At 37.4% G+C, this 26,138-nt stretch overlaps 1 protein-coding gene across 3 annotated transcripts in view; it reads right to left on the bottom strand.

The window, feature by feature from the left end:
• The window catches only part of LIPC (lipase C, hepatic type), a 59,795-nt gene that overhangs the window by 15,251 nt on the left and 18,406 nt on the right, over positions 1 to 26,138 (bottom strand). The window contains exons 1-2 of one of the 3 annotated variants that reach the window (XM_074599704.1): positions 9,442 to 9,810; positions 1,586 to 1,771 (exon numbers count right to left, since the gene is read on the bottom strand). The exons of 1 other annotated variant lie outside the window; for it this stretch is intronic. In XM_074599704.1, coding sequence (XP_074455805.1) covers positions 1,586 to 1,606 — 21 coding nt within the window. In that variant the 5' untranslated portion in view covers positions 1,607 to 1,771; positions 9,442 to 9,810. Of the gene's footprint in view, positions 1 to 1,585; positions 1,774 to 9,441; positions 9,811 to 26,138 lie in introns of those variants that run through there. One more of the 3 variants, XM_074599703.1, reaches the window with a different exon arrangement.

The raw sequence follows: 26,138 nt of genomic DNA, 5'->3' as shown, positions 1-26,138 counted from the left end.
AGGAAAAAGAAAAATTCATAAGGGAAAGCAATCTCTGCCAAATACTTCTTGTGAAAAGCTCAAGGAAACGAAAACCATAATATAAACAATGAGGGCTTAATGCTGATAACTAGGTAGGGGCTTCAGCATGCTTCAGTGATGAGAATCTTTGGGTTTTGGTGGACAAAAAAATTAAGAATCTGTATAAGAACTGTATAATAATTAAATGATGTCCCTAAGTATTTTCAGTCATCCTGAGATAATTGGTAGTACTGATTAAAAAGAAAGACAGAAATGCCCAGAAAATTTCTGATTTCCTTCAAGAGCAGCTGTCCCTGTAAATTTAAGCTAAAAGGGTTGGAGAGGGAGGGAAGTTTGAAGGTTGCAGACCACCAGGCATTTACGTTCTACAGCCATTCCATTTGGAGATCTGCTTTTTTTTTTTTTTTAAGTCATTCTTTTTTTAAGGACCTGATCACAATTTCCTTACCAGCATCAAAGACTGCTTCTGATTCAATGGACCAGAATTATTATTTAATCTATCAGATTTAATTGTTGCCCTAGTTGCATGTCTTTCCTCAATTGATGGAACATCCTTATATTTTCTGGTGTTTTAATAGAATTTGGGAGTCTCAGTTCTGGGTTTCCATACATAATCCTATAAGATCCTAACATCTCTGCAGATTAAGTTAATAATGCATGATTAACTTCAATGGCAGCAGCCTCAGGTCCATGGTTTGTCTTTAAGGTAGGGTATAGGTTTTGAAGAGATTCTTATTTGTGAGGCTTGGCTAATGTAATCTGGGGCAATATTTTATCCAAAGTCAGCTCTGCTGTTATCTGTTAATGGTGTTGTATGCGTCAAGGGTAGTGTTCAAAGTTTCTCTGCATATTTGCAGATGTGCAAGAAAGATCCACTTTGCCACCTTGTGTGATGGCATTGATTCTATGAGAATCAAGGATCTCTTAAAATGACATTATTTCTTATCCTGCCTTTTCTTTGGAGTTGTTTGGTGTTTTTTTTCCAACTGAGAAGCAGATCAAGAGTCACTCTTAGTACTGCTACGCTTTTGAGAAAGGTTTCATGGTGGATTTTTTTTTTTTTACAGTTTAACTGGAAGCAGTTCAGTGATAATTCATTGATGTTGAAGGCTTCATTTTCAGCAGAAGGCGCTTATAGAGAAGTTCTCTTTAAAGGGGTATCAGTGAGAAATATATGGGGAGATTGTGTGCACTTCTTTTCAGTAAGTCTGTAAATATCTGGCAGGGAACATATCAGAGAAATGAAACTGGTGTTCAGTCCTCCAGAGGCATAGCACATTAATTCAGCTACTTGTTCGAACTCTGCTGGCTTTAAACCAGGGCTGAATCTAATCCTTGGCGTGGGAATCCCATATGAAAAATTGCTTGTAGACTCTTCCTTCAGAATCTCAGTGGGGAATATCCACTTTGTGTTATTTCTAGCCATGACTGCTATCAGGGAAATCCACCATCTTTCTAATCGCAGCCTTTCTTCTGAAGTTACTTTTGGCACTAGCATTAATGAGAAGGGAAGTATATAAAATCAGATGTGGTTTTGAATTAAAAATAAAATGTGAGTTCATACCGACCAGCCATGGACTATCATCACCAGAGGAAGAGAGGCATTGAAATGGCATTTGTCAAGAGTCTCCAACTGATTAAAAAAAATCTGACAGCCTTCTTCATTTGTATCTGTATAGAGTCGAAATTTGGTTTCAAAGTTTTGCTGATCTTTCTTTGTTCTAGTGTGCTGACTCTGTGATCCCAGTGCCTCTGAAATGAAATCCATAACAACAGTCATAATAGGATGTAATCTAAAACCTGAAGAAGTTACTAGTGAAACACAGTTTATAAGACAAAGTAAACTAGTAAGATTGAAAGTCTAGCTATGTATAATTACTCTAAGTAGGCCTAAGATGTACATTTTGGATCAAAAAAGTGATCTCTCTCAAAATTTGAGATAGTCTAGATGTGCCTCTGAGTCCATCTATTTCAACAATAACAATTACACAGGAAATATTGATCTTAGTGCTACAGGCCCTTATAGAATGTGTAAGTATTTTAAAACCACAGTACAGATGTTGTGATTTTACAATGTTAGTTCATGCACAGGCAAACACATTCATAGGCTATTAACTCTGCAAGGCATATTTCACTAATGTGCATTGGGTAGTAATTGCTGAGCAAGCATCATTACACTAAAATAACCATTTTATTCGGGGTTATAACTCTGCTTAGAGACTTAGGCGACTGCTTAAAACTATTAGACCACATTGTAAATGATTCTTTTTCAATAAAAAGGCAAGATGAAATTTTCTTGTTCTAGTTTTAGTGCTTTTGTTGGTTTTGTTTTTAGATAAAATAGCTTGATAAATATAGGACAGCATTTTCAGGAATGTCTATTAAATACCTGGGTTGGTATCTGTATTTAAGAAGTGGGATCAAGGGGAACTGTGGTCTTATTGACATTATAAGCTTAGAAAGAAAAACATGAATATAGAGAAATTGCTGAAAAATGTAGTAAAATAAAGCAAAAGCTTACAAAAAGGATGTTATGACATGCAAGTCTGGTGGTTCTAAGACTTCAGACAGTTTATTTTAGTTATCTGAAAATAATCCATGTAATAAATTATTAGTTAAGGTAGAAAAAAGGGGTTAATAGAAGAAAAGTTAGGGTGTGATGAACTAGACAAATAACAGGTTATACTTCTTTGTGTTGGAATGGAAACTTTTAGTGTGGAGAGAGTTTACTAACAGAGTTCCTTGGGGACTGTTTTTTTGTCTAATCTTGTTTTAATATTTTAATTAAAGAAGCAGGCAGGAAAGGTACAAGACTAACTGAATTTGGGTGGTGTTTGCTGATACTGAAGGGACGAAAAACATCTAAGATCTAGATGACCTTGAAAATACAGCAACAAAAACAGGTAGAAATCTCATACTGTGAAGTGCAAGGTCATACAGTTGATATGAATTTCTCTATAAACGGGGCTTATAAATTGGAAGTGACACAAGAGTAAAAAGACTTGACTGTAGTAATCAATAACAAAACTGACTGAGTCACTCTTGTGATTTGGCTGTGAGAAAGGAGAATATAATTCTAAGACACATCAAGGAAGATGTTTTTGGTAGGAAAAGAACACGTTAGTGCCAATAAGTAAAAGGTACTTATTAATCACATACAGAACAGTATGCGTAGCGCTCGTTACCAAGTTCAGGTAATACCAATTCAAGTTGCAACTGCTGCTCAGCAGCACCAATAAAATGATCGGTGAGGAGGCTTTTGTTTTAATTAGACCGAATGGATCACAAAATAGTCTCAGAGGTGAAAATGAAGTATTTTATTCACTGAGAAAGAAGTTAAAATGATCTGTGTTGGAACTGAACTCACATTACTTAAATTTTAGTTCTTACATTTTTTTTTTCTTTCATAAAAGTTCCTTAATAGAACATTAAAGAACATTGCTGGGCATGTTTAGCTTTGCTGGGCATGTTTAGCTTGAAGAAGAGGAGACTGAGGGGAGACCTCATTGCCCTCTACAACTACCTGAAAGGAGGTTGTAGAGAGGTGGGTGTTGGCCTCTTCTCCCAGGTGAATAATGACAGGACCAGAGGAAATGGTCTGAAGTTGCGGCAGGGGAGGTTTAGGTTAGATATTAGGAGGAATTACTTTACTGAAAGAGTGGTCAGGCACTGGAACAGCCTGCCCAGGGAGGTGGTTGAGTCACCATCCCTAGAGGTGTTTAAGAAACGTCTAGATGTGGCACTTCAGGGCATGCTCTAGTGGCGGAGACTGTAGGTTGTTTGGTTGGACTCGATGATCTTAAGGGTCCTTTCCAACCGTGAAGATTCTGTCATTCTGTGATTAATATTAGAAATATTGTATTGCATTTTATGTTCTAAGCATATTTAAATTTTGTTGTACCTCACAACTCTTATGTCTGTAGATGTTTTCAGAAAACGTCTAAAATCATAGCATATTCATTTCTGTATTATATCTATAAATGTATCCTGAGGTTCTATGACATTGTTGTCTTGACAAGATTTTGATAATTTACAAGGTGCTTCTGACATATTTGCAGACGAGCCTTTATCCTGTGATCGTATGTAGTGATGGGAAACTCCCATACGTATATATTTGCAGTAGTGACATCTTATAATGAACAGTACCAAGAACCCTAATGTGAAAGCATGCTGGGTTTAGATCAGACTGTATTTTTGCCACATGTCAGTCTTGTTAAAAACTTTGTTCAAGGTTTTATTTTAGTATAATGATAATACATGATACAAACAGCATATTTAATTTGGTTGAGTGAATGGCAATTCTGGCAAGAAAACCCCCAAACTGAACTGTGCTGGATGTGCACTGTGTTCTATTTGTCGACAATTATTGTCCATTCCAAGTAACTCCAGGCAATGTTACGTTTCATAGCTAGAAAACATTATTGTAGGAAGTTGTTCAGCCTTTTACAAGAGCTGAAATTTTAAAAGCTTCAAAGTTAGTGAAGGTTTGGTTGTCAAAATTCTTAGCTTCAGTGTCTCACATTTTTCTTTAATAGCACTTTTAACTGTGATAGTTAGCTAGGAGTAATTCTGATCATTTCTCTGATACCATGTCTATTTAAGAGCATTTAGTTGGATTATTTTGCTGGGAGAGGACTCAGTTTCTGAAGAAAATATTATGAGAAAGTTAATCTAGAAAAAGAACTGAAAATTGGAAAGAGTTTCAGTGATGTTGATATTCTTAACCTCCGGTTTATTCAGGCTTTGGTGAGTAGTCTCTATACAAAGATAAGCATTGTGTTCTATTTTTAGCACAAAAAGGAAAACAATAAAAAAAAGTAACTTGCGCCTGTTCCATTGTACACATCCTTTCTTTGTTTTATGCCTTGTTTTCATTTTCTTCTTGCTCTCTCAGTGTTTGTGCAATGCAGAGACGCCTTGTCACTCTCCATATTGTTTGTACGTACTACAGAATACAAATCTAATAAATAGCTGTTTTCTTTATACATAACCCTGAAAGTGCTTGGGGTACTTTAATGGGTGAGCTTTTGGCTTGCCAGTAAGCCTGAGAGAGGGAATTAAAAATACAGTTTGAACTTCAAGGGTGTCGAAGGTTGAAAGTTCCAATAGAATCTGTTGTGTTTATTAGACAAAGAACGGCTTCAATCTGTTAATCCACGTAATGACTTGGAGAAGGAAATAGTCTGAAGATCTTGACTTCTACAACAGGCTCTCACTAAAAATGTCATACCAGTGACTTAGTGACATAATCAAAGGGAACTGCAAAGTTTCATAGGTCAGTTTACAAAAACAACAAAATAAAACTGCTGAAGATTTTCCTGTGCTAGTTGCAGCAAAATTTGCCTAAAGATGTGTCAGGAATGAGGACAAAATATAGTAGGACTATATAATGTTAAGAGCAAAATTTTAATATTTGCGAAGTCATACATTTGAAATTCATCTTACAGTACAGCATAAAAACTTTGATTAAAATTGGCATTCCCAATTAAGGAAAGTAGCTTTTCTGGCTAGGAGAAATAATATTCAGCATCCTTCTTCCTGTCATGGAACTCTGCAGGAAGAGTTCCTCAATAAGGTCTCACTGAAGAGGCTTGAAAATGGTGTTTCAATGGCACTCACATAATCCATAGGCAATTGAAAAATTAAGTAAGTAAACCTGAACGGATGCTGAGCTTTGGACCGCTGGTATGTTAAGGATACTTAAAAATCATACACATCAGCATGCGTACACACCTCACTACCTAGAGACAACGTATTTTTTCTGATTGCCTTCTGACTCTCACTGCAGCCTCCTTTCACGTTCATGAGTGGGTTTGTCTGAGCCTTAATAAATCTCCTGTACCTTTTGGATGGCTTTTACTGCTTTTCATAAGTGGAAATGTTTCCAAAAGAATGCTTATCTATTGTGATATTATTTTAGTGTGACTAGTGTCCAACACATGTAAGAAACATGTGACACAACTATAGTGGTCCCCAGAATTAGAGAATTCTGTTGGGAAATCGAGCAAAGGCAGTGACATGTTAATGATTTTTGTTAGGGCCATGGGAAGTGGAATATATCACAGATCCCGTCATTTCCAATAGCCAGGTTTAGTTTTATCGCCTTAAAGGAGAGCTAATGACATGGAAGCCTTCAGGTCTCTCAATTTGACAAATGCTTCCCTTAGAGCTATTCTTCCTAGAAGTGTAGTTGTCCATGTTCCTGTTGGATATGGAAAATCCTCTTCACTAACCTCCCCTCTAAGGGAGAAAGCAGAGAATGTAATGTCTTGTTCAGTAATAGCAGAACCATGATTTTTAAAAAATTATTTACATGTTAGTAAGGAAGTTAGACCAAGATGTTATTTCTCCCTTTTTTTAAAATTAGAACACTTTCACAAGGAAAAGTAATTTGAAAAAACACCCAGCATTGAATTTATGGCATATACAAGAACTGTAAAATACGTTCAGAGTATTCAGTACAGATCATTGTTTAGTACAATTTGTTTGCTTGGTGGTCTAAGGCAGAAAGGAGTGCAACCTACTCTCAGAGGCTGCTTATATAAAAATAATTGACGAGACCCTTGTCAGTTCATTTTAAATTCTCTACTTATGCACATCCTGCTGCTGTTTATTTGAAATTGCCTCTTTTGAAAGCATTTGGGCAGGTGGTAGAGAACAGGTACAAACAGTTTCAGTTCCTTAGAGTGCCTTAAACGGGAGTATTGGGGGATCTGGAGAATAAAATGAGAACATCAAAACAAAAATCTTGCTAAAAAAGCTTGGAAAAGATGATGAAACAGATTAAATACAGTTGTGTTTTGGTTTCCGCTTGCTGTTGTGTCTTAGCTATTCAGAGGCATATCTCTTAAGTCACCTATGAATCAAATAATGCATTTATATTTAATAGTTTCAAGAGAGGGAGAAATAAATGCGGTGTAACCTGTCCTGTAAGAGACAAAAACTAGTAGCTTATCCTTTTGCTTTCCTCTAAATTATCTGTTTATTATTTACATGTTTTAGAGTATGTATTTTTATTCCTCTTGCTAAATTTGTGGTTCTGTCATTGGTTTTGAACACTGGGTTGCTTCAAAATTCTCCAACAATTACTTCTTTTTGATTCTTGTGCCTTACTCTCTTAATCTTTCTCTTCCTTGTAAAAACCCTTCTGTACTATGTGAAACTTCAAAACGCATTTTTCACATCTCCTTTATTTAGAATCAAGTATTGAAGTGACGGTTGGAACAGAAGGCAAAGAAATAACACCCACCCTCCAAACAGTTAACTGTTCCTTTTGTCTTTTTATATCAGGGGAAAACTTCATGCAAGAATGCTGGTTCTCAAAAGCTTGATATCTTTTTTATTGTCTGATTAAATTCCTCTTTTCTATCCTTCACTGTGACATAATTTAAAAATATTAGTCTGTTCTCCATTAAAAAGGTGAGTTTAAGTACAATAATCAATAAGATTGTGAGACTGTTGTTGCAAAGAACAGGGGAAACCAGTGCACAAAGAAACCAGCAGCGCCTCTTTGTTTAGAACTCAGCTGCTGGATCCTGGACTGATGCCCTGTGCAGAACAATCCGTCCAAATCTCTCTCTCTTCTCTTGAAAAGGATGCAGAAGGAGGCACCAACCACACAACCATTGAACAGCCTGCATTATTTACAGGGTAACAAATACGCTGTCCTCCTTGTTTCCTCATCTAAAGTAAAATACTTCTAAATACGAATGTTTAAGTGCTACTTGTGCAATGCACAGTTGCTAAACTGAAATTAGTACCCCAGTGGTTTAATCTGATCTAATCTGAATTTTATGAACATAAATACTGGAAAATCATTACAGTATGTCTTTCCAGGAATGCTTTGGGCTAGCACATAATCCAGATCTCAAATTGTTACTATAAATTAATGTTAACTAATAATCATCTCTGCTCCATCTGTTACCTAACCAAAATTTTCATATTTTCAAGTAAAATTTAAAAGCAGGTACGTGTTGCAAAAATACTTTTGCCCTTCATGAAAATGCTTCCTTTCGAATATATGCATGACTAAATTTTTTTGGCCAGGGTTTCTGCCAAGGTATTCAGATGCTGTTTTGGAGCTTGCATTTCCTTTTTCTCGATACTAAAAGCAAAAAGAAGAAATAGTCACAAACTGCCTGGATGAAATATATTTGTTCGTACAATACTATCAGATAGAGGAAGGGGCAAATGAATAATGACAAATGTAAAACTAAGTAGATTAGGACTTTTCAACCAGAGACAAGACAACTAAGAGTGATATTGATAGAGGTCTATAAAATCATGAATGACCTGGAGAAAATAGAGCAGAGATCACTTGTATGTCTCTCCCAGTACAAGATGTAAGGATTATTTTGGTAACAAAATATTTTTATAGCAAATGATGATGAAATGGTTCTCCTTGAGACATGTAGTTAATCTGAGGAATTCCTTGCTGGGTATGATGTGGGTAGTAAGCATTTATATAAGATTAGGACACACAGGAAGTGTCTGTGTATGAGAAATCCCATGAGGATTACTAAACACATAGACACCACCACTTACTTGGGGAATCCATGAACTGAAAATGGCTGATGACTGGGAGAGTACATGGAGGAAGTGATATATATATATATGTAAGCTTTCCCTGCTGAGTATGCGTCTGCTTTTGGCCACTACTGCAGGTGGTTGAACTAGATGGAACTTGGGTTTCATCCACTGCAGTCACTCTTATGTTTGATGTAGAGCTACCTGGCGTTACTTTTGGCTTAGATTTTGGCTGGTTTTTGAAACAGGGACAACCCGTGAAAAGAAACAGATTTTGGAAATATTTCAGTTGAAAACTTTTTTCTCTCTTTACATCCAAGTTATCAGGGTTAATATTTGTTGTTGTTAAAAATACTTAATTTTCTGGAAATACTTGTTAATTTTTAGTAATTAAAAAAATAATATTGAAATCATAATTGATGAACAGCGTATTTAGGCTAATTTATTTTGAAATGTTTGGAACTTTGATTTGCAATTTTGTTGCTGTTAAGTTTTGGCTCTTTATCTAGTTTGGGCTGGAAAATGTTCTTGGGATATGAAAATATTTTCGTGTTCAGCTCTAGTGAAAAGTTAAGTCAGCTCTTTCCATGGAAGAGGTGGACAAGAGCTAAACAGGAAATATAGATCAAAGGATTCAAAACTGTATATGTACTTGCTTATAACATTGTGATTCAGAGCATTGTTTTCTTCAATTTAATTTCTAAGGGACCAGGAGAAAACCTCTATTACTTCTGTGCGTATCCCTGGAACCATTTCACATACACTGACGCTATCATGACAGGTGTAAATTTTGATTAAAAAAAGACAGTCTTGCAAAAGATAAGACATTTTTGGAATTGTATTTTAGGATAGCTGTGCTGGAAGTGGGAGTTCATTTTCTTCCTATGGCCTTACTTATTTTGCTGTGTGATCCTGCAGTGAAATTGCTTGTCTGGTGCCAACTTGCTATGTCAGAAATTCAGCATAACTTCTGGATCACAGCATTCCGTAGGACGAGAAGAAATGAAATATATGCAGCAAGAATGTGTGTTTGAAGCTCAGAAAAAAAAAAAGACAAACGGGGAAATTAGAAGACTGAAAAAACCATAATAATCTTTAGAATATTAGCACAGGAAGGCATTACTAAGTGAAATTCACTCCCTGGGCCATGGGACAACCCTCCAGGCCAGACTGCTGCATAATAGCTATATTCCTGGGAAGGCAGAGCTGAGGTGGTGGGTGTAGGCGCAAACACAGTATTCTTATGCACAGCTAGTCTTGTCTGCACAGAGAAGTTAGTGAATTGTAGGTTTACTTACAAATTTTTGGTACTAGCTATTCTCACAAACTTCCCTTGTGAATATTTATGCTTGGCACCATTCTGATACCTTGAATACGGCAAATGCCTGTCTCAGAGTTTGCATAAAAGCAGTGGGAAATTGAGAGGTCAATGGTACATGGAAGATGACTGAATGTTACAGTGGAAAGGAGGGTGGAAAAAAAGCGGGGGGGGGGATTTGGATGAGTTTTAGCCTTAGGACTGTAGTAGCAACTGCAAAGAGATGAGACGGCTCTCCAGCACCAGGCAGCCGATTGGTTAAGTGGGGGAATCTGCGTAGCTTGAGTATGATTACGTCCCAGTCTACCCAAGTGACCTTTGTTCAATTCAAGAAATAGGATTAAGCATCCAAAGGTCTCAGTCTAAGAGTGGTGACTTGGCATCTGATCCCTTAAAATTTTTGTACTTCCCTGAAATCTGTATTTTAGAGGAAATACTGGGAAAATTTTTAGGGATATGTTATTGGGAGGTACATTTTGCTTTAATCAGTCTCTCTTCCCTTTCTTCTTGTTTCCTTTTCTCTTGCCTCTCAGACGTGGCCCTGTTTTTCCACTGTGTCCTTTGATATTTTTTTTTTTTAAAGAGTTGTTTTATGTTTACTGGCTTTGTCTGAAAGCCTTAGTTAAGCCAAAATAGCTGAGGGGAAATCCTGTTTTTGTAGCACATAGGAACTGTTTGCTTTAACAATCACTAGGTGTGTTCATCTAAGCAAGAGTTTGATGGTTTCAGTGATACGGTATCAAAAGGCTTCAGTCATTTTAAGTGTATCCTGAACTCCTCCAAACTCATCTTTTACAGTGGATGCCTGTAATTATTTCTTATAAAACCTCTACAGTGCACACTGTTTACAAAAGTTATCTCCATGCAATTATGTCTAAAAATGAGACTTCTTATTAAACCCTGAATTAATTTTTTAAAAAAATTAGACTCTTTAAGAGGAAGGAAAACTTACTGTGGACATACTTAGAGTAGATTCTGCATATTGAACCAGTGTTAGAGTTTTTATTATCGCTGTCATACAATTTTTGTTGTGATTTTCCTTGTATGGGTGCACTGAGTCCAGATTATAACAATTGCTATCGCTTGAACCGTAGTTCACAAAAAATTCTGGAGTACTTTTGTCTAGTACTCTAGTACAACTCTCTCTTAGTAAAAGTGGTCACTCAATGGTGTCCTACAAAGATTTGTTAGCACGTTTGGGGTGAGCCATTATCAAAATTGGCAAAGCTGTTGCTGAGCTCTGCAGGCCTTTCCAGGAGTCCTGTGAAAATTATTACGCAAGATATTATTTTGTGGAATACTTAATACTATATACATTGTACAACGCAAAAAGTCATTAAAAATATTAACAGCATATAAAACTTTTAGCAGGAGTTTTATCCATTTTACCTGTAAGGCCAGACACCCTTGCACAGTGTGATTCCAATCACAGAGACAGGATGTGTAAAAATGATCAAAAATGTATTTTAAAAGTCATGATGCTAAGGTCCAGTGAGTTAGATGGCTAGGCAGCTGATTTGTGTTCCATTCAAAGCCTTAAATCTCAATTTCAAGTGAGATAAAGCTGCCTCTCGGAAGCACTGCAAGGGCAAGCAGTGCTGGAATTTTAACCTGCTACTACAGAGATGGTGAGAATTCTCTTTCTGGGCTTCTGGCAATATTTAGGTTTTGGGTGTAAAATTACAAATTTGGGATGGGGAGAGAAAGAAGTTTTGTTTCCTGATGACTTAAAAAATTGTAGGTTTTGAAGCTGTTCCAAGTCCAAAAATATGGAAACTAGTAGCAGTAAATATGTATTAGAGGGCAGTAAAATAGTACCTAATGACATGTTCCAGTATTATTTGGTCCATAATTATCCACTATAGCTATGTAATTTGTATAATTATCTTACGTAGTGTTGTGTAAAGTGCATACACACAGAGAAACATATATTTATAAAAATCTATACACAATTGTTAAATGCTATGTATAAATATTACAATGCTTATTTGTACTTGATAAAGGATATGGCATTCCCCTCATTTAATATGAATGAAATATTATTTTGGACATTTGTATTGGAACGTTCAAGTGTTTGATATTCAGAGACCACACACATAAAATGTCCATGAATGTTTCTAAATCTTGGCTGTGCATCTATGCATTGCTGAACACTTTTTACAGGCCCAGAGCATGGTTCTTAAGGCAGGTGAAGGACGTGCTAACAGAACAGCTGTGGTGGTGTGGGTAAACTTGAAAATGCTTGTTACCTATGGGGGTGGTTAAGCTACTTTCTTTCTGAATCTTTCTCACAGTATAAGCGATGGTGACTGCTGATTTGAGCTGCAAAAGGTTGTCTATTCAAAATATGTAGCAAAGGAATCTGTAATTATCTGGGGTAATGTGATCTTCCCACGAGTCAGGATCTCTCCTTTAAGAAGCTTCCTCTTGCTCTTTCCTGAGTATCTATAGCTTTCTTTTTGCTATGATCTAATGCCTGTATCTGTATAAAGCCTTCTGCTGTTGAAGAGACATTGCCTACTTGAGAAGTGTGTTTGTTTATGTAAACATTGTTCTAGAGACACAGGTGAATGCATGCCCCACTTAAAGCCTAATAGTTGGCACCCTTCAACCCAGTGCGCAGACCTTCTAGTTTACGCCCCTTAGCACCATAAGGGTTTGGATTTCTGGAGAAAAGGGACATGCTGGCTTTGCAGGGGCAGAGGAGGAGGAAGGCATAGGAGATGCTAGGACTGGAAGAAACCTCTGGGTCTGCTGGAATCTTCCCCAGTTCATCTCAGTGAGACTAACCTGAATAAAGCTGGAGGATGTGGTTGCTCCATAGACATAATTTGTTGATCATCTTTAGTTATTTTGTATGCGTTAGTGTGTGAAAGATAGTATAAAAATTCACATACCCATAGAAGGGCAAGCACAAAAAGCAAGAGAGAAACATGTGGGATTTTTCTTGTTTTGTTTGTTTAGGTTTGTTGGTTTTTTGGTTTTTTTTAAAAGCATGTCTAGACAGATAAAAAGTTTGTTGACCAAGCAGTGACTAAAATGATGGATCCTTTCCTGTGTGTATCCATCACCCAAAGGCAGAGACTGTTCCTTTCGACATGATTTCAGGAAATTATTTGTTTGTCAACTACCTTTCATTTTAATGGGTGTTGCAAGTACTCAGCACCTTATAGGATTCGGCTATTTGTTTTCTTTGGATTTTTGTTTTTCTTGCTAGCCTGTTCTTTAACCCTGTCATCTAGCTCTTCTGAAATCTGTTCTCCTTTCCTCCTTCCTTCTGAGCCAGTGCTGTCTGCTCACGTGAAACCTTGGTTAAGATAAAGCAAGAACTGGTAAGATGACTCTTCCTGAAAAGTCTCTGATCTGACTTTATGCTGCTTTTTTTTTTTTTTTTTTGCCCAGTTCTACAGGTCATCTGAAAACTGCTCTACTGAAGGCAGCTGGGAGGAAGGAGAAAATCCAGATTTAAACTAGGGGATAAAAGTATATGAGGAGTACAAAGCCTCATTCTTCAGGGCATAAGTCAACCACTAATTTCCTGGATATATTTTTAGAATTATTTTTTTCTGGGTTATTCAGTATTGATTTCTCTCTGACCAGATTTTTGGAGTGTCTCTGGTTTGATCAGTTCTGTCTGCTCCTGTAGTCCTAGGTGTTTGGGCTTTGACAACAGTATGTCAGATTGAAGGAAATTTTAACATTCACTTTCAGTTGGATTATTTTTTATTTACATGTTTGTTTTTTTTATCAGTTGCAGAATGACATGAACCGAACTGTGAAGAATGAGGTTGCTTTCCATATTTTGAATACATAGAAATTGATGAACAAAATCACTATGTTCCAAAGTGAATTATAGTATGACTGTTATGTATTTGTTTTCTGGGACACCTGAAAGCACACACAATTCTTCTTTCAGTTAATATGTCTTAATTATAGATGGCTAAACCTATTGTGAAACAATTGGGAAAATGAATAAATGTATGAACTGCAAGTATTATTTGAAAGTTTGGAATTCCAGATCTTAAAAAGTGTCTCACAATAATTTGCACTAAGTAGGAGTTGTGAGCAGACAACAGGTTCTGCACTGGTAGAACAACCCAGGAATGCTTATGCTGGCCATGATGTTTTGAATCTGTGAACAGAGAGTTTCTGTTTCCCAATCAAAATCTTTTTGTGAACATGTTCCTGATGATAAAAACTATACTTTGAGCAAAAATACTTTTTTTTTTTCTCATGGCATTGTTTTCCTACTGGGTATGGGGTTTTACTTTATAACTATTTTCCATGTTGGAAGTGCAAAGTGTCTTAATTCATCAACTGCTATTGCTCATTTTCTCTAGACTCCTTCCAGCTTCACAAATGTATGAATATGAGAAGAGAATTCATTCTCTGGAGTTTCTTTGATCTCTGCTTGTGATATCTCACTGGGGAAAAATTTGTCATAAATTAACTGAACCATGAATGAGCTGTTGAAATTCTTCACATGTTATTAGATTTGCTGGTGGATGGTTAATGAAACAGTCTTCTGTTCTGTCACCAGGAGCTGTACAACAGAATCCAACAGGGCAGCACAGTGAAAATACACTGAAGTCAAGTTTGCTTTGCAAAGCAAACTGGATTTGCTTTAGTGGAGAAAATTCAACAAACATGGAGAATATTAAATTTTACTATAAATTTGTGGGGTTTATAAGTTGGAAGTATGAAATCTTTCCACAAGGAGTGTCCATTTTGGTAATTGAGTTCTCATCTTCCAGGAGTAGAAATGTAGGGATTTTGGTTGTGATATTTGCTGGGATTAGAACAGAAGAATCCCCTATAAACTTAAAGGTGAGGATGGGATCATTAAACAATGGATATATTAAATCTGACAGCCTGGAAAGCACAAAGAATCAAGAGTTCGGTTGCCAGATGGTGAAAAGGAAGCTGTTCAGAGTTGATCTCGTAACAGCAAGGGTAACAAAAGGCCTGCAGACTTCCTTTTGAAATGAGTGAGAGCTGGGAGTACTTAGTACCCTTCATGGGTGCTGACCAGTTTGTGGACTTTTCACCTCAAGAGTTTTCTCTGCCGTTGTAGGAACATTAGTCCACTTAACAGCTTTGCTTGATGACCAGGGACATAGCTTCTGACTACTATACTGTTGTCAGATTTTATATTTCCTAGTTTCTTTCATGTCTAGGAAGTGAGTGTGAAGTGCACAATATATGTATATACAATGTTATTGAATTACAATTGCTAAGGTGAGATGGAGATAACAATCATCATCTGGCTAATAAGGGGACCTCAGTGCATGGATGCTTTCCTGAAGATTCCCATGAGAAGTTCATAGCAGGCTTGTCCCTTCCACGTTAAAGGTCGAATTTGATCATGTGGAATTTGGCTCCCTAATATTTACGCTGATTTACAAAGTTTCCAATTAGTCTGGTTGTAGCTTAGAACAAAAAGGACAGGTAGACGGGTGATAATAGCCTTGAAATCTCAGTAAATCAGTATCTGAGTAGAGTTAGCACACAGAGCCTTGAGAAAGGACATCTCACAAGATGCCGTCACTTAAAGTACTCTATGCTGACCATCTCTGAACCCGGATACTTTGCACATCGATAACTAATGTTACCGATTACTTACTTCTGGTCAAGTAAGCAGTCGCATATGCTTTGTGGGTGAGGTATTAGTTGATCAGTGAAGTTATTAATTTCATTTCCCTATCTGTCACAGACATGCACAGTAGCCTCCCTGAAGTCAAGGTTAACTTCTCTGTAGCCTCTGCATTGCCTTCTGCCACTTCAGTGTTACAAACTTGTCACCTTTGGGAAGAGCTCAGATAACATGAAGGTAAAATTAATGTACATTAGAAAAACTCTGATAGTGATCATAGCAACTTGCTCAGTTACATGAGAAAGAAAGCTTGTCTCTAATGCCAAAATTCTGTAGTCTTCAGTGCTTCTGAGTGATTCTATCAATTTGGGTTTTTTATGCAGAAATAGTCACCTACCCACCAATGGGTAGAACATGTTAACTGGTAAAAAGCCAGGAGCAGTATCACTGATGAAACCACTGGTAGCTTTGTACAACTGTTTCACAGTGGTTTAGGAAGAAAAGAATATGGAAAGGAAAGAGAATCTTTTAATTTAAAATACCGCAATTGGTGTAAAACAGAAACTGATGGGTTTATACTTTGTTGTTTTTTTTAAGTGTAAATGATTAGCTTGAGCCTATTTACATTCAACTTGCATTTTAAGAAGTTCATTTAACAAGTCTTTTTGGGCTCATAAAATAATACATGTAATGTACACGTTAGTACAGCAAAGTAATTTCCCTGGATGTAATAACTCTGAGAATTATTGTTTGCATTCTAGTCGTACTCAGGCCTAGTCAGGGTAGGAGCCCTGTTGTGACAAATGCTACCAGCCATCCAAGAAGATCAGGGGAACAGGTTTTCGTTTCGCTGAGAACCATATTGATTTAGCAGAATTTTTCATGAGCTTGGCTCATGTCCTTTTCATGTCCTTAAGCCTCACTTCTGGTTTCTTTAGGTATGTGTGCCTGTAAATCAGTTTTATATGGCCTTAAGACAATCTTATGTGTTCAGCTGGCGCATTGGAGCTAATTTTAAAAAAGATGCAAGACTGGATGTACCAAAAAACAATGGGAGAAGATATACATCACTGAGAGTGGAGACATTCAGAATTAGAAATTATTGCTCCTAGAGGTACAGGATGGCGTTGTCACCAATGCTTTTCAGCTGGTGAGGATCCCTGCCCGAGGTCTGCTGGGCAGGGATGGTGTGCTGTCTGTTGTAGTGTTGTGATGCCAACCTTGGCGCCAGGATGTGCAATGACATACTTTGCTCTGTAGGGAAATAAGACTCATGGAGGTTTTACTGAGACGCATATGGTATCAGTGAGGGTGGAAACCCCTGCTCCCAAGGCAGGGCCCAGGCCTGGTCCTAGGAGTTGCACATTCATGGAGGTGATAACAGAGAACTCGGAAGTCCCACTCCCCCATTCCTGAGCAGTGCAGGCACGATTCTTGGACTCATCTGATTCAGTTCACTCAACCAATGTGTGAAAATTCACTTTTCTTTCTACTGGGTTAGTTTGCTGTTGGATTAGCAAGGTAGATAGTCTCTTGCAGCAATTGGGTAAGTCAGCATAAGGAGCAAGAAAGAAATGAGATCACAAAAACTCCAAATATGAAAATCAAAATGGAGGCAGGACACATCTAAAGACTTAAGAAAAAGTTTGTCACCCAAAAGCAATGATTGTAGAAAAATTTACATTTTAATTTGCTCAAGATTGTTCTGTGAAAACTATCAACATAGCCTGCTCAAATCTTCCCTTATTTTTCTATTAGCATAAGAAAAACTATCTTCGAAAGTGCCTGGAAAGCTGATTTTATAATCTCTGTGTTCATTTGACTAGCACAAAGTATGTAGGCTCAGAAGTTAAAAATTCTCCAAATAGTTACAGACCAATTGTATTTGGGTGACAATGTGAAACTTCATAGAAGTGGCTGAGAAAAACTTAATGAGACTCTCAGAGGACAGCTGGAAGCACATTCCTCTCTAATGCTTGAGAGGCGACACAGCAGAGCCAAAAAGTCTCATGAATGCAATGTGGGAGAAAGCAACAGTTTGCTACCAATCCAGAAATTGCCATCTCTTATATTCACAAGCCCAGAAGAGAGATCAGTGGCTCAGCCAGACAGCCATTTTTGCTGCTTGGTGACTAGCTGCCCTTGCTGAACACAGCAAGCCTACAAAAAGCGTTAGAACAATGTCAGAATGACAGATTTTTGCAGCCCTTCTGTGCAAAGTATAGATGTGACAAATAAAGGCATCAGAAGATGTGTAATCATAATTATGCAGTAATTTATGAGAACAGCTCTGTGAGTAAAATCCTAATGGTCATCCTTTCGACACTCTTGCCCAAGTAGTTGCAAAGTGGGGAGGCTGAACCATGGGCCTTGGCCTGTAACGCTCTGGGCAGGGGCACTCCACCGGGTATGGCAACAGCTGGGTGCCGCTGCAGGTCAGAATCTTGTAAATACAGGTCTCCATGAATGTGAGGAGACAAGAATATCTTGAGAGAAGGAAACCTGAGTGCACCAACATGGAGGTTACCTTCCTGTGCAGAATTGAATTTCTGCCTAGGAATTCAATTCTGCATTGTCCTCTTAACTACTCTAGTTTGTCAAAAGCTGTTTTCCCATATTGTGCATAGGTGGTGCACGTAACACTGTTTCATGCTTCTGACTTTGGTTGGCATGTTTTATCTAGAATCTGTCATATTTTGTAGGGGAAAAAAAAGAAAGTGGGACTGCTATTCATATGCAAAGAATTAAAGACACAAAATGGGAGGAAATCTTGTATAAAACAGCAGTTTAAAGTCCTCCCAGATGGCTTCTTTCATTTTACTATATACAAACTCACTTTTCAGTTTAAAAACATCTTTTTTACCTTTTTTTTAACTTTTGTAACAATTGAAACAAAGCTATTTGGATTCAGAGTTTCCTTTGTATATAAGAACGCAAACGTGCTTCAGAATGTATAACTCTCTGCTGCAGAAAACCAGTACTTTAACACTCATTAGAAAGAAGCGTATTATAGCAGTGGACAGGCATCTTTGTCTGCATGCATCTGTACCAGTGAAGAGGTTACCACCTCCAGCATTTTATCACCTCCCACCAGCCAGAGACCACCACCCTTACTGTTCTGTTGCCAATGCTCCAATGTTGGACCATTGCCTATTTGCTGCAAGGAAAATTAGCCTAGGTACCTCAGATCACCTATTTTAACTGTTTAAACTAGCCTAATTTATACTGCTTGAAACAAATTAGGGCATGCTTACGTGAACTAATCTACTGCATGAGTTGGATAAAAGTGGTAGCTTTCAGGAAACGACGGAAACTGGAGGAGTGCTACAGGCAGTTATCCTTGTCTAGAAAAAGGATGTTCGTCCACGGCCTGAGACACATGGATGCAATGATTCAATAACTTCCTGAAGACTACCTTACTGAATTTTTCTAAATTCCTCGATTTCTCAAGTCCTTCAAAATGAAGGCCAGATATATTGGCATGTCTGTAATGCTCACTCAGTCCTACTGTGGACATTATAATCTTTTCACCTTAGCATAAAGATACAGAAATTAGCTATAAATAGATAGAATTTTAATGTCATCTTCTCATCAAGCAGTAATATCCATTTATCAAATTTCTGTAACCAGAAATAATATAAAATTTTTCCCTTTTATTAAGCTATAGAAAGCTCTGTAGTCCCAGTGTCCTCTTTTGTCTCTGTAAACCATCATTTGGTTCATCTCTGGTGACCAACCTGGTAGAATAGTCAAAAGCTTACACAGATAAACAGAATTATTTGCCTCCGAGTGTCCTGCCTGGAACACCAAGTAGGTGAATTTATCCACTTTATTATTTAACACTACATATAAGTTCCGCCTAGAATCTTCAGAGATAAAGTTTTACATAAAAAAGAAAGTTATAATAAATTATAGTTTCTGTGTCTAAGTCACAGAAGGTGATGATGTAATATACACTGCCAGAACATTTTGTTTCTAGTGTCTCCTCTCTCCAATTCAGTGCATAATTTCCTTTTCTCTCTGGTCCATCTTTTAAAAGCTATGATAATATCCAGTAAACATTCATATCAGTTTCCTCATTTTTAAAAAACACATTGTATTTAATATTTGCTTTAGGAAATGTTGTAGCCTCCTATTATGTTGTGCTATTTTATATTGAGTGAGCAAATCCACGTGTCCAAATAGGCAATTCAAATCTTCCCTTGTCATATACCAAAGCAACCAAACATAGCACAGTGACATGCGTTTTATCAAAAAAGATGCTGTGCATACTGCTGCACATAGGAAATTCATCCTGTCATTGAAGCAAGTTCTAGAGCTGGGGACTTGTCAGTCTCCCTGAATGTCTCCATGTATCGACACTCAAAAATAAAAAAAAATTAAAAAAATCATCGTCACCTCTGCTAGCTTGGTCATTACAATTGTGCATGATAAGAGAAGTGATCTCAGAGTGGAGACTGCTTTTTAGGCTGGAATAATGTGAATGTGTCAATGCCAGCTGCCAGCACTGCCTTTGTCCACTGCAGAGTCAGCTTCAGCCAAGTTTGTTCTCATTCATGTCTGCATCTTGGCTGAAGAATGGCATTTCTGATCTGGTAAAAAATAGAAAATAAGCTGAGCATCACCAGCATACTAATGGAACCCAAATTTCCTCACAGCTGGTGGTAGACCAGTGGACGCTGTTGAATGAACCCCACAGCACTGTGAGAAGGGGGCACCTACTGAGACCTCTTCACCTTCCAGTTCTTGGGTTCTCCTTGGAGACCTCCACTGAAAAACACAGGAAAAAATTCTATAGGAAAAACCCAGTGTATTCCAATAGTGTGACAGTTGGCCTGGGTTTATCAAAGGCTCGTAAATTTAATGAAATCAGCATGGACACTTGGATACATAATTGTTAGCTAAGGAAATCTGCTGATACTGTATTCTGCCCTTTACTGACAGGGAATAATGATATCAGAAACATACTCTAACAGTCATTCACTGCTCCTAGTGATCTTCATATTGCCATGCAGCGAGGAATAGATATAAAGTACATTCGTACTGATATCTGGGACAGTGTGGGAATTAATGGTGTAGTAAGAAAAGCAAAGGTCTAAGCATCTGCATTTCCTAGCTCAGCACATCCCAGTCTTCTCTGTGCTGCTGGATATTTTTGTTCCCTCTACAGCACACATCATACGTCTCAGTTGTAATAACCATTTTCTTTATATTCTCTAATGAGAGAAGAAATGAACACAGGATGGTTTTTAGCCAGGGAGTTATTGGTACTGTTTTGTTTTCTTTGAAAGCTCACGTAACAGGTTTGATTTAAGAAGATGTAGAATTAATAGAAAAACTGTTGTTCAAGATCGGTAAATGTTATTTAAAAAAAAAAAAAGGAAAAAATATCACTAGCAATAGTTTTTGTACTGTGTAACCAGACACTTGAAAAACTTATTTTTCTCTGTAAAGAGTCTAGGTGAAAAAAAGGCTATATTTGAACGTAATTTATCACAGAAATAGTTCTTACTAGACTGAAACTATTGCGCAATAGATTTGGAGGATTCTAGGGAGAAATATTGGTTAGTGAGTCATTTTGTATTAAATGAGCAGGTGAGTTTGGCCATTGTTCACAGCAGACATGAGATCTAGCTTTTGAACGTTACTGCTGTGTTCTCTTTTTTCCAGGTACTAACTTGGCCTGTTCAGTTTTAACTAAGCACGTGCTTACAAAAGTTCTCAGTGGTGGTGTTTACAAGGAAGAATTCTTTAATAGCATGTCATACCTGTGGTTTTGGAAATTTAAAAAAACCCCAACCCACCAACTTTGTGATAATAGAGTATTCTGAGAGCTACAGCTGTAGTAAACTGCAGCAGAAGCTGAGTGTTGTGTGTACTCAGAACCATATTGATTTTGATAGAATAAGTACGTGAAGAAAACAAGGAAGGTAAGCCTGACTTAAACAGTAGGGACATATAATCATCTAGATAGACACCTAGATAGCAGCTCTCACTGTTGATGATGTTATTTGGTAATGAGAGCTGTTACTTCCCAGCAAGTATTTCAGGTCAATAAAAAGCTATGAATTGGCTTGACTTGACATATTTAAGAAATGTAAATTTTACAAGAAAATATGAAGTGAATGAAGTCATTGTACAGTTGGTTCCATTATTTTCTTCTGATTTTAGAATTATGAATTTTCTAGGAAAGTTATGTAAGTATTTCTTGAGAAGTTTGAGAAGTTACATTTATTTTTCTGTGTATGAAAATGCTGACTGTGTTTCTGCTCCAAAATGTTAGGGAGGTAGTAAACCAGCTATTTCTATAATTATTTAGTCTGTAAAGTCTTAGTAATTTAAGTGACTTTACCTTAACCTAAAGAAAGGAAGAAAGAAAAAAATTAACTTCCATCAACAATTGAGAGTGTGACAAGCCAGTGGAAAGTAGCAGAAGATGGTTTATGACAATTTAATTACAGGAAGGAAAAAAAAACAAACAACCCCTACAACTTATACTGAGCTAATTGAAGAAAAGAAAGCCAAAGAGAACTTTTATGAAGAAAACCCCAAACAACCCCCCAGTTTTAGTTCAGTGCTATGATTGTTGTCCTGCATATTTTGAATGTTCCTAGTGCAATCTGGGCAACAATAGGAGAATTTATAATAAAACTGAATATGGAGAATGCATTGGCTGCTGTCATTGACAGCAAAGGGCAACTACCTCTGTTGTGTACTTTACAGGTATTTTCCATTGATCCATTTTTTTGCACTACATCTGATATTGCAGATGGTACGTTGTTGTGATTACATTTAATGATTAAATTGACATTTCAGGCTTGGCTGTTTGGCAGATTATTTTTGGTTCTGTGGTGTTCTTTTTTTATAGAAAAGCATGTATCTGATAATAGATAGTTCACGTGGAACTCTGTTGACTGCTGGTGGATATTGCTTGCTTCTCAGGCTCCTGTAGCTATCAGCTGGAGACATATCACACATTTTCCACGGGGGCTGGGTCAGTTGTTAGAAATGAAAGTGAAGCTATTTGTTCTCTTTCTTTTTCATTTCATTTTGCAGCAGCGTCATGGGTTTTGTTGAGATTTATGGGAGGCTGCCTAGACTAAACAACTGGCTTTGTAAGAAGCAAAAGTCAGTCTCTACTCAGTTCATCTTGAATTAGAACCATCTATTACCCCTCTACAGTGAGTTTAATAACTCCCACAGTTTTCTGCTATGGATTCACATAAAGGGCATGTTATTTTTTAAAAAAAGAAATACATTTTCTTCTACCTGAAACTGACAAATCTATTAGCAAAACCTTCCATTAACTGAAGGAAGAGTTTCCTTTATTTTGCACAAGTTCTTTCCGAACCTTTCAGGTAATTAACTGTAATTATGCTGCTATGTAATTATAGTGTTTATATTCTAAGTATTCTGAATTCTAACTTTACACAGCCGTTATTCTATCTTTTCAGTAGATGACTCTTCTGTGGTGCTGTGCAGTCCTGAGTAGTGCTCTGTGTTGTAGACACTTTTTGGGACACGCTTGTTGAACTGTAGGGAGAATTATTCCTTAAAATGAATGTTGATTTTTGTCATAGGCATACTTCCTTCACAACCTTTCCGTTTTATTGCGTCTTTTATTAGCGGCTTTGCAATTTGTTTAGTCCTTGACAAAGGCTTTTAAGGAGTGGAGGTGGGGATTATTTTGGTTTTTATTAACAAACCTAATGCGATTACTCTTACACAGGTATATGCGTATTTGTGTGGACAGTCTCTGCCTCACATGCATTTTGTAGCTGCCACCCTAGCTGGACAGATCTTTTCAGGACAATTAAAATAATCAAATGGTTCATTTTATAAAACCATCCTGGGAGATGTTCACCCACCCTTGCCAGCTGAATTTTCCTAGTCTGCCACACTGAACTGACCTGGAATTTTCACATCAACATATTTTTCTGTGTATTTCCTGATGTATCAGACTGTGAACTTCAGAACACACTGGAGGTTTCCCAGAAATCACAAGAGATATCACAAGGGCAGGGCAGCATTTCTCATGGTGCTTCAGTATGTTTACAGTTCCAACTAGAATCAAGTGGAAATGAAATAACAAGAAATTTTTCCAAAATTCTTAACCTTCCAATTTAATTTTAGTTGCTTTTTATTTGTTAGAGTCTTTTCTGTCATCTGCAGGACGGCCCCTGATGGAACTAATGCATCTTATTCCTTCAGGTGTGCAGAATAATTTCTATGTCCACAACAGTTCTCCCAGCTCAGCTTTTACTGGTGCATTTCAGATAATGAAATGTTATTTGTCTGAAATATATGCCTGAAATATTTGTGGAAGAGAAAAAATAGCATTTAAGTATTTTCCTTCAAATTCTAGATAGAATTTAAATATTCTTTCTTATTACATGAGAAGTGGAGAATAGAAGGACTTATAAACACGCCATTAGAAAATTAAATTCTAGTCGACGTTCACCTTTCTCTTCTGTCCCTGGCATAAAGGTGAAAGAAGTTAGCCTTGTATGGGGCCAGAAGCTCTCAGCTGAGGTCTGACAACCTAATTGTGTTTCTACTATCCTGAAGTGCAGGTGGAAACAGAGTAGTCCATATAGTTGGTTCATAATCCTTTGAAGGGATATTACTATCTGCTGTAATGAAGAAGAGTTCCCAGGCCAGTCTGTGTTAGGTCTGGCATGAACATAAAATGGTGAAAGCAATGAAAAAATCTTCACGGATTCCCCATTCTCTTTCTCCAATGGGTTATTAGTAAAACATAAAAATTCTCTAAGTAATGATCTTGCTATGCTAATCTAAGTTAGTTCTGTGTGGACCATATATTCCTTTGGAAAGGGACAATGTCACATTGTGTGTCTGCAGCACAAAATCATCCCAAAGGGCAGAGGCTGCCTAGGGCTAGGGTGGGACAGGCACATGTAGTGAGCAGCAGGCACAGCCGAAAAGAGCTTCTGCTGACTTCATTCTTTTATTCCTCCAATCAAATAGCTGTTATGTTCTGTTGAAAGTAGTTCAGCAGTAAAACATAGAAACAAGCTTACTGTAGCATTTCAGACTAGGGTAGAGAGCTGTTCTCTGGCATTGAAGTGTCCTAAACCTCCAGGCAACAGACTACAGTTGAGTCAGTTTTCCTAATCTTGTCCTTGGCTCTGCAAGGTGTGAATGTGTCAGCAAGTTTGGCCAGCATGCAGGGAACATGCCCGGACAATCCGGCACAGTTACATATGTGATATATGTGGTGTAGGTGTGAAAACACAGTATTCACATCCATTACAGCAGCAGTCCTGGGCCGCCTCCTTTCTTCCCACGCCTACGAGGCTTTTGACTTAACTAGTGTTGTGCTTTGCTCTCTGCCACTTTGAAAGATAACTCTATCTGGAGGCATAAATTAAAAGTCAGTGTAGCCTTGAGATACGCATAAGATTTTTTTATGAGTTGAAATCCTGTTGCTGATGTATTAGTTTTGGACTAGACGTGCCTAGGGCATGTTCACTGAACATCTTTCGTTTGAACAAAATGCTGTAGTGGTTATGCATGTGATACTGGAAGTATTTAAGTGTATAAGCGTATTTAAGGAAGATGCCACTGACTCATAGACCTGTCAGATAAAAGCGGTATTCAGAGAGACCACAATAGCTGACCTGTTTGCCAACTTGAATACGAAGTTAACTTTCAGTAGGACTGTGCAGACTGAATGGATTTACTGCAGAGGAAGGCAGAGTATCTTGTGGAGAAAGAAATACAGAGCTTAGAAGTCTGGAGGGACAGAGAAGCTTCAAGTTACTTATGGGATCTCTGATAAGACTGTTGCTCAGCAAAATAAGGAGTTCGGAGGACTCTCTATTTGTATTTTTTGGTTTGTGTCATTTAATCTAACTGTAAATTCTACAAATTGTGAGTGAAGCATAATAGTACATGGGACAATTTGACATGTATCACAGGAACTGTTAGCTGAGGCCAATCCAGTCATCTCTGCTGTGTGTTGGAGAAAACAGCACCTTGGCCAAAGAAACAAGAGAACTGGAATCTGAGACAGTGGTAGAGCCGAAGTGAGAGAATAAACATCTCTTCAAACACCACATCTTATGGAGGATGCCTAAAATTTGCCTAGATGGTTGGGCCTTCTAAAAGGTATCTTGCAACAGACTAATTAATGCGGATGAGCTTCTAGGTATCTTTCTTCTTTTGCTATGGAGACAAATCAGTTTCTTTATAGCAGCTTCTGATGTTTCAGACAGCCAAAGATTATGACAGAATGAAATACTTCTCTGTATTTAATTATCATGTTTTTAATTTGAATTTATTAGGAGACTGGTTGAGTAGAGTCTGCAAAATTGTCAGGCAAAGGAATATTCTAAAAATAAAATATTAGCAAGATATTCAGCGTGTAGAAGGTGATGGAGTTTATAAATAGGTTTAGGAAGAATTGAGCTCATTATAAAATAAATCAAAGATGGATTTTAAGGATATGGCCACTTTTCAAAGTTATTTTAAATGAGGCTAAATCCTGACTGCGGAGACTTTGTCTCATTCTGTCTATGGTACCAGGTGTTCTCCAGAGCTCCTCAATGAAAGGGAATGAGATCAGAAAGCGTGTGTGGTAGAAAGCAGGCGTAGAGCTGTCTGCCAGCAGGAATCAAGTGGTCTCTTTCACCCGATGTTAATTTGCAGTTATTATCC

This window comes from Larus michahellis, chromosome 9 (genome assembly GCF_964199755.1).
Source record: "Larus michahellis chromosome 9, bLarMic1.1, whole genome shotgun sequence".
NCBI classification, from domain to species: domain Eukaryota; kingdom Metazoa; phylum Chordata; class Aves; order Charadriiformes; family Laridae; genus Larus; species Larus michahellis.
This window is presented reverse-complemented; position numbering and strand designations above follow the sequence as displayed.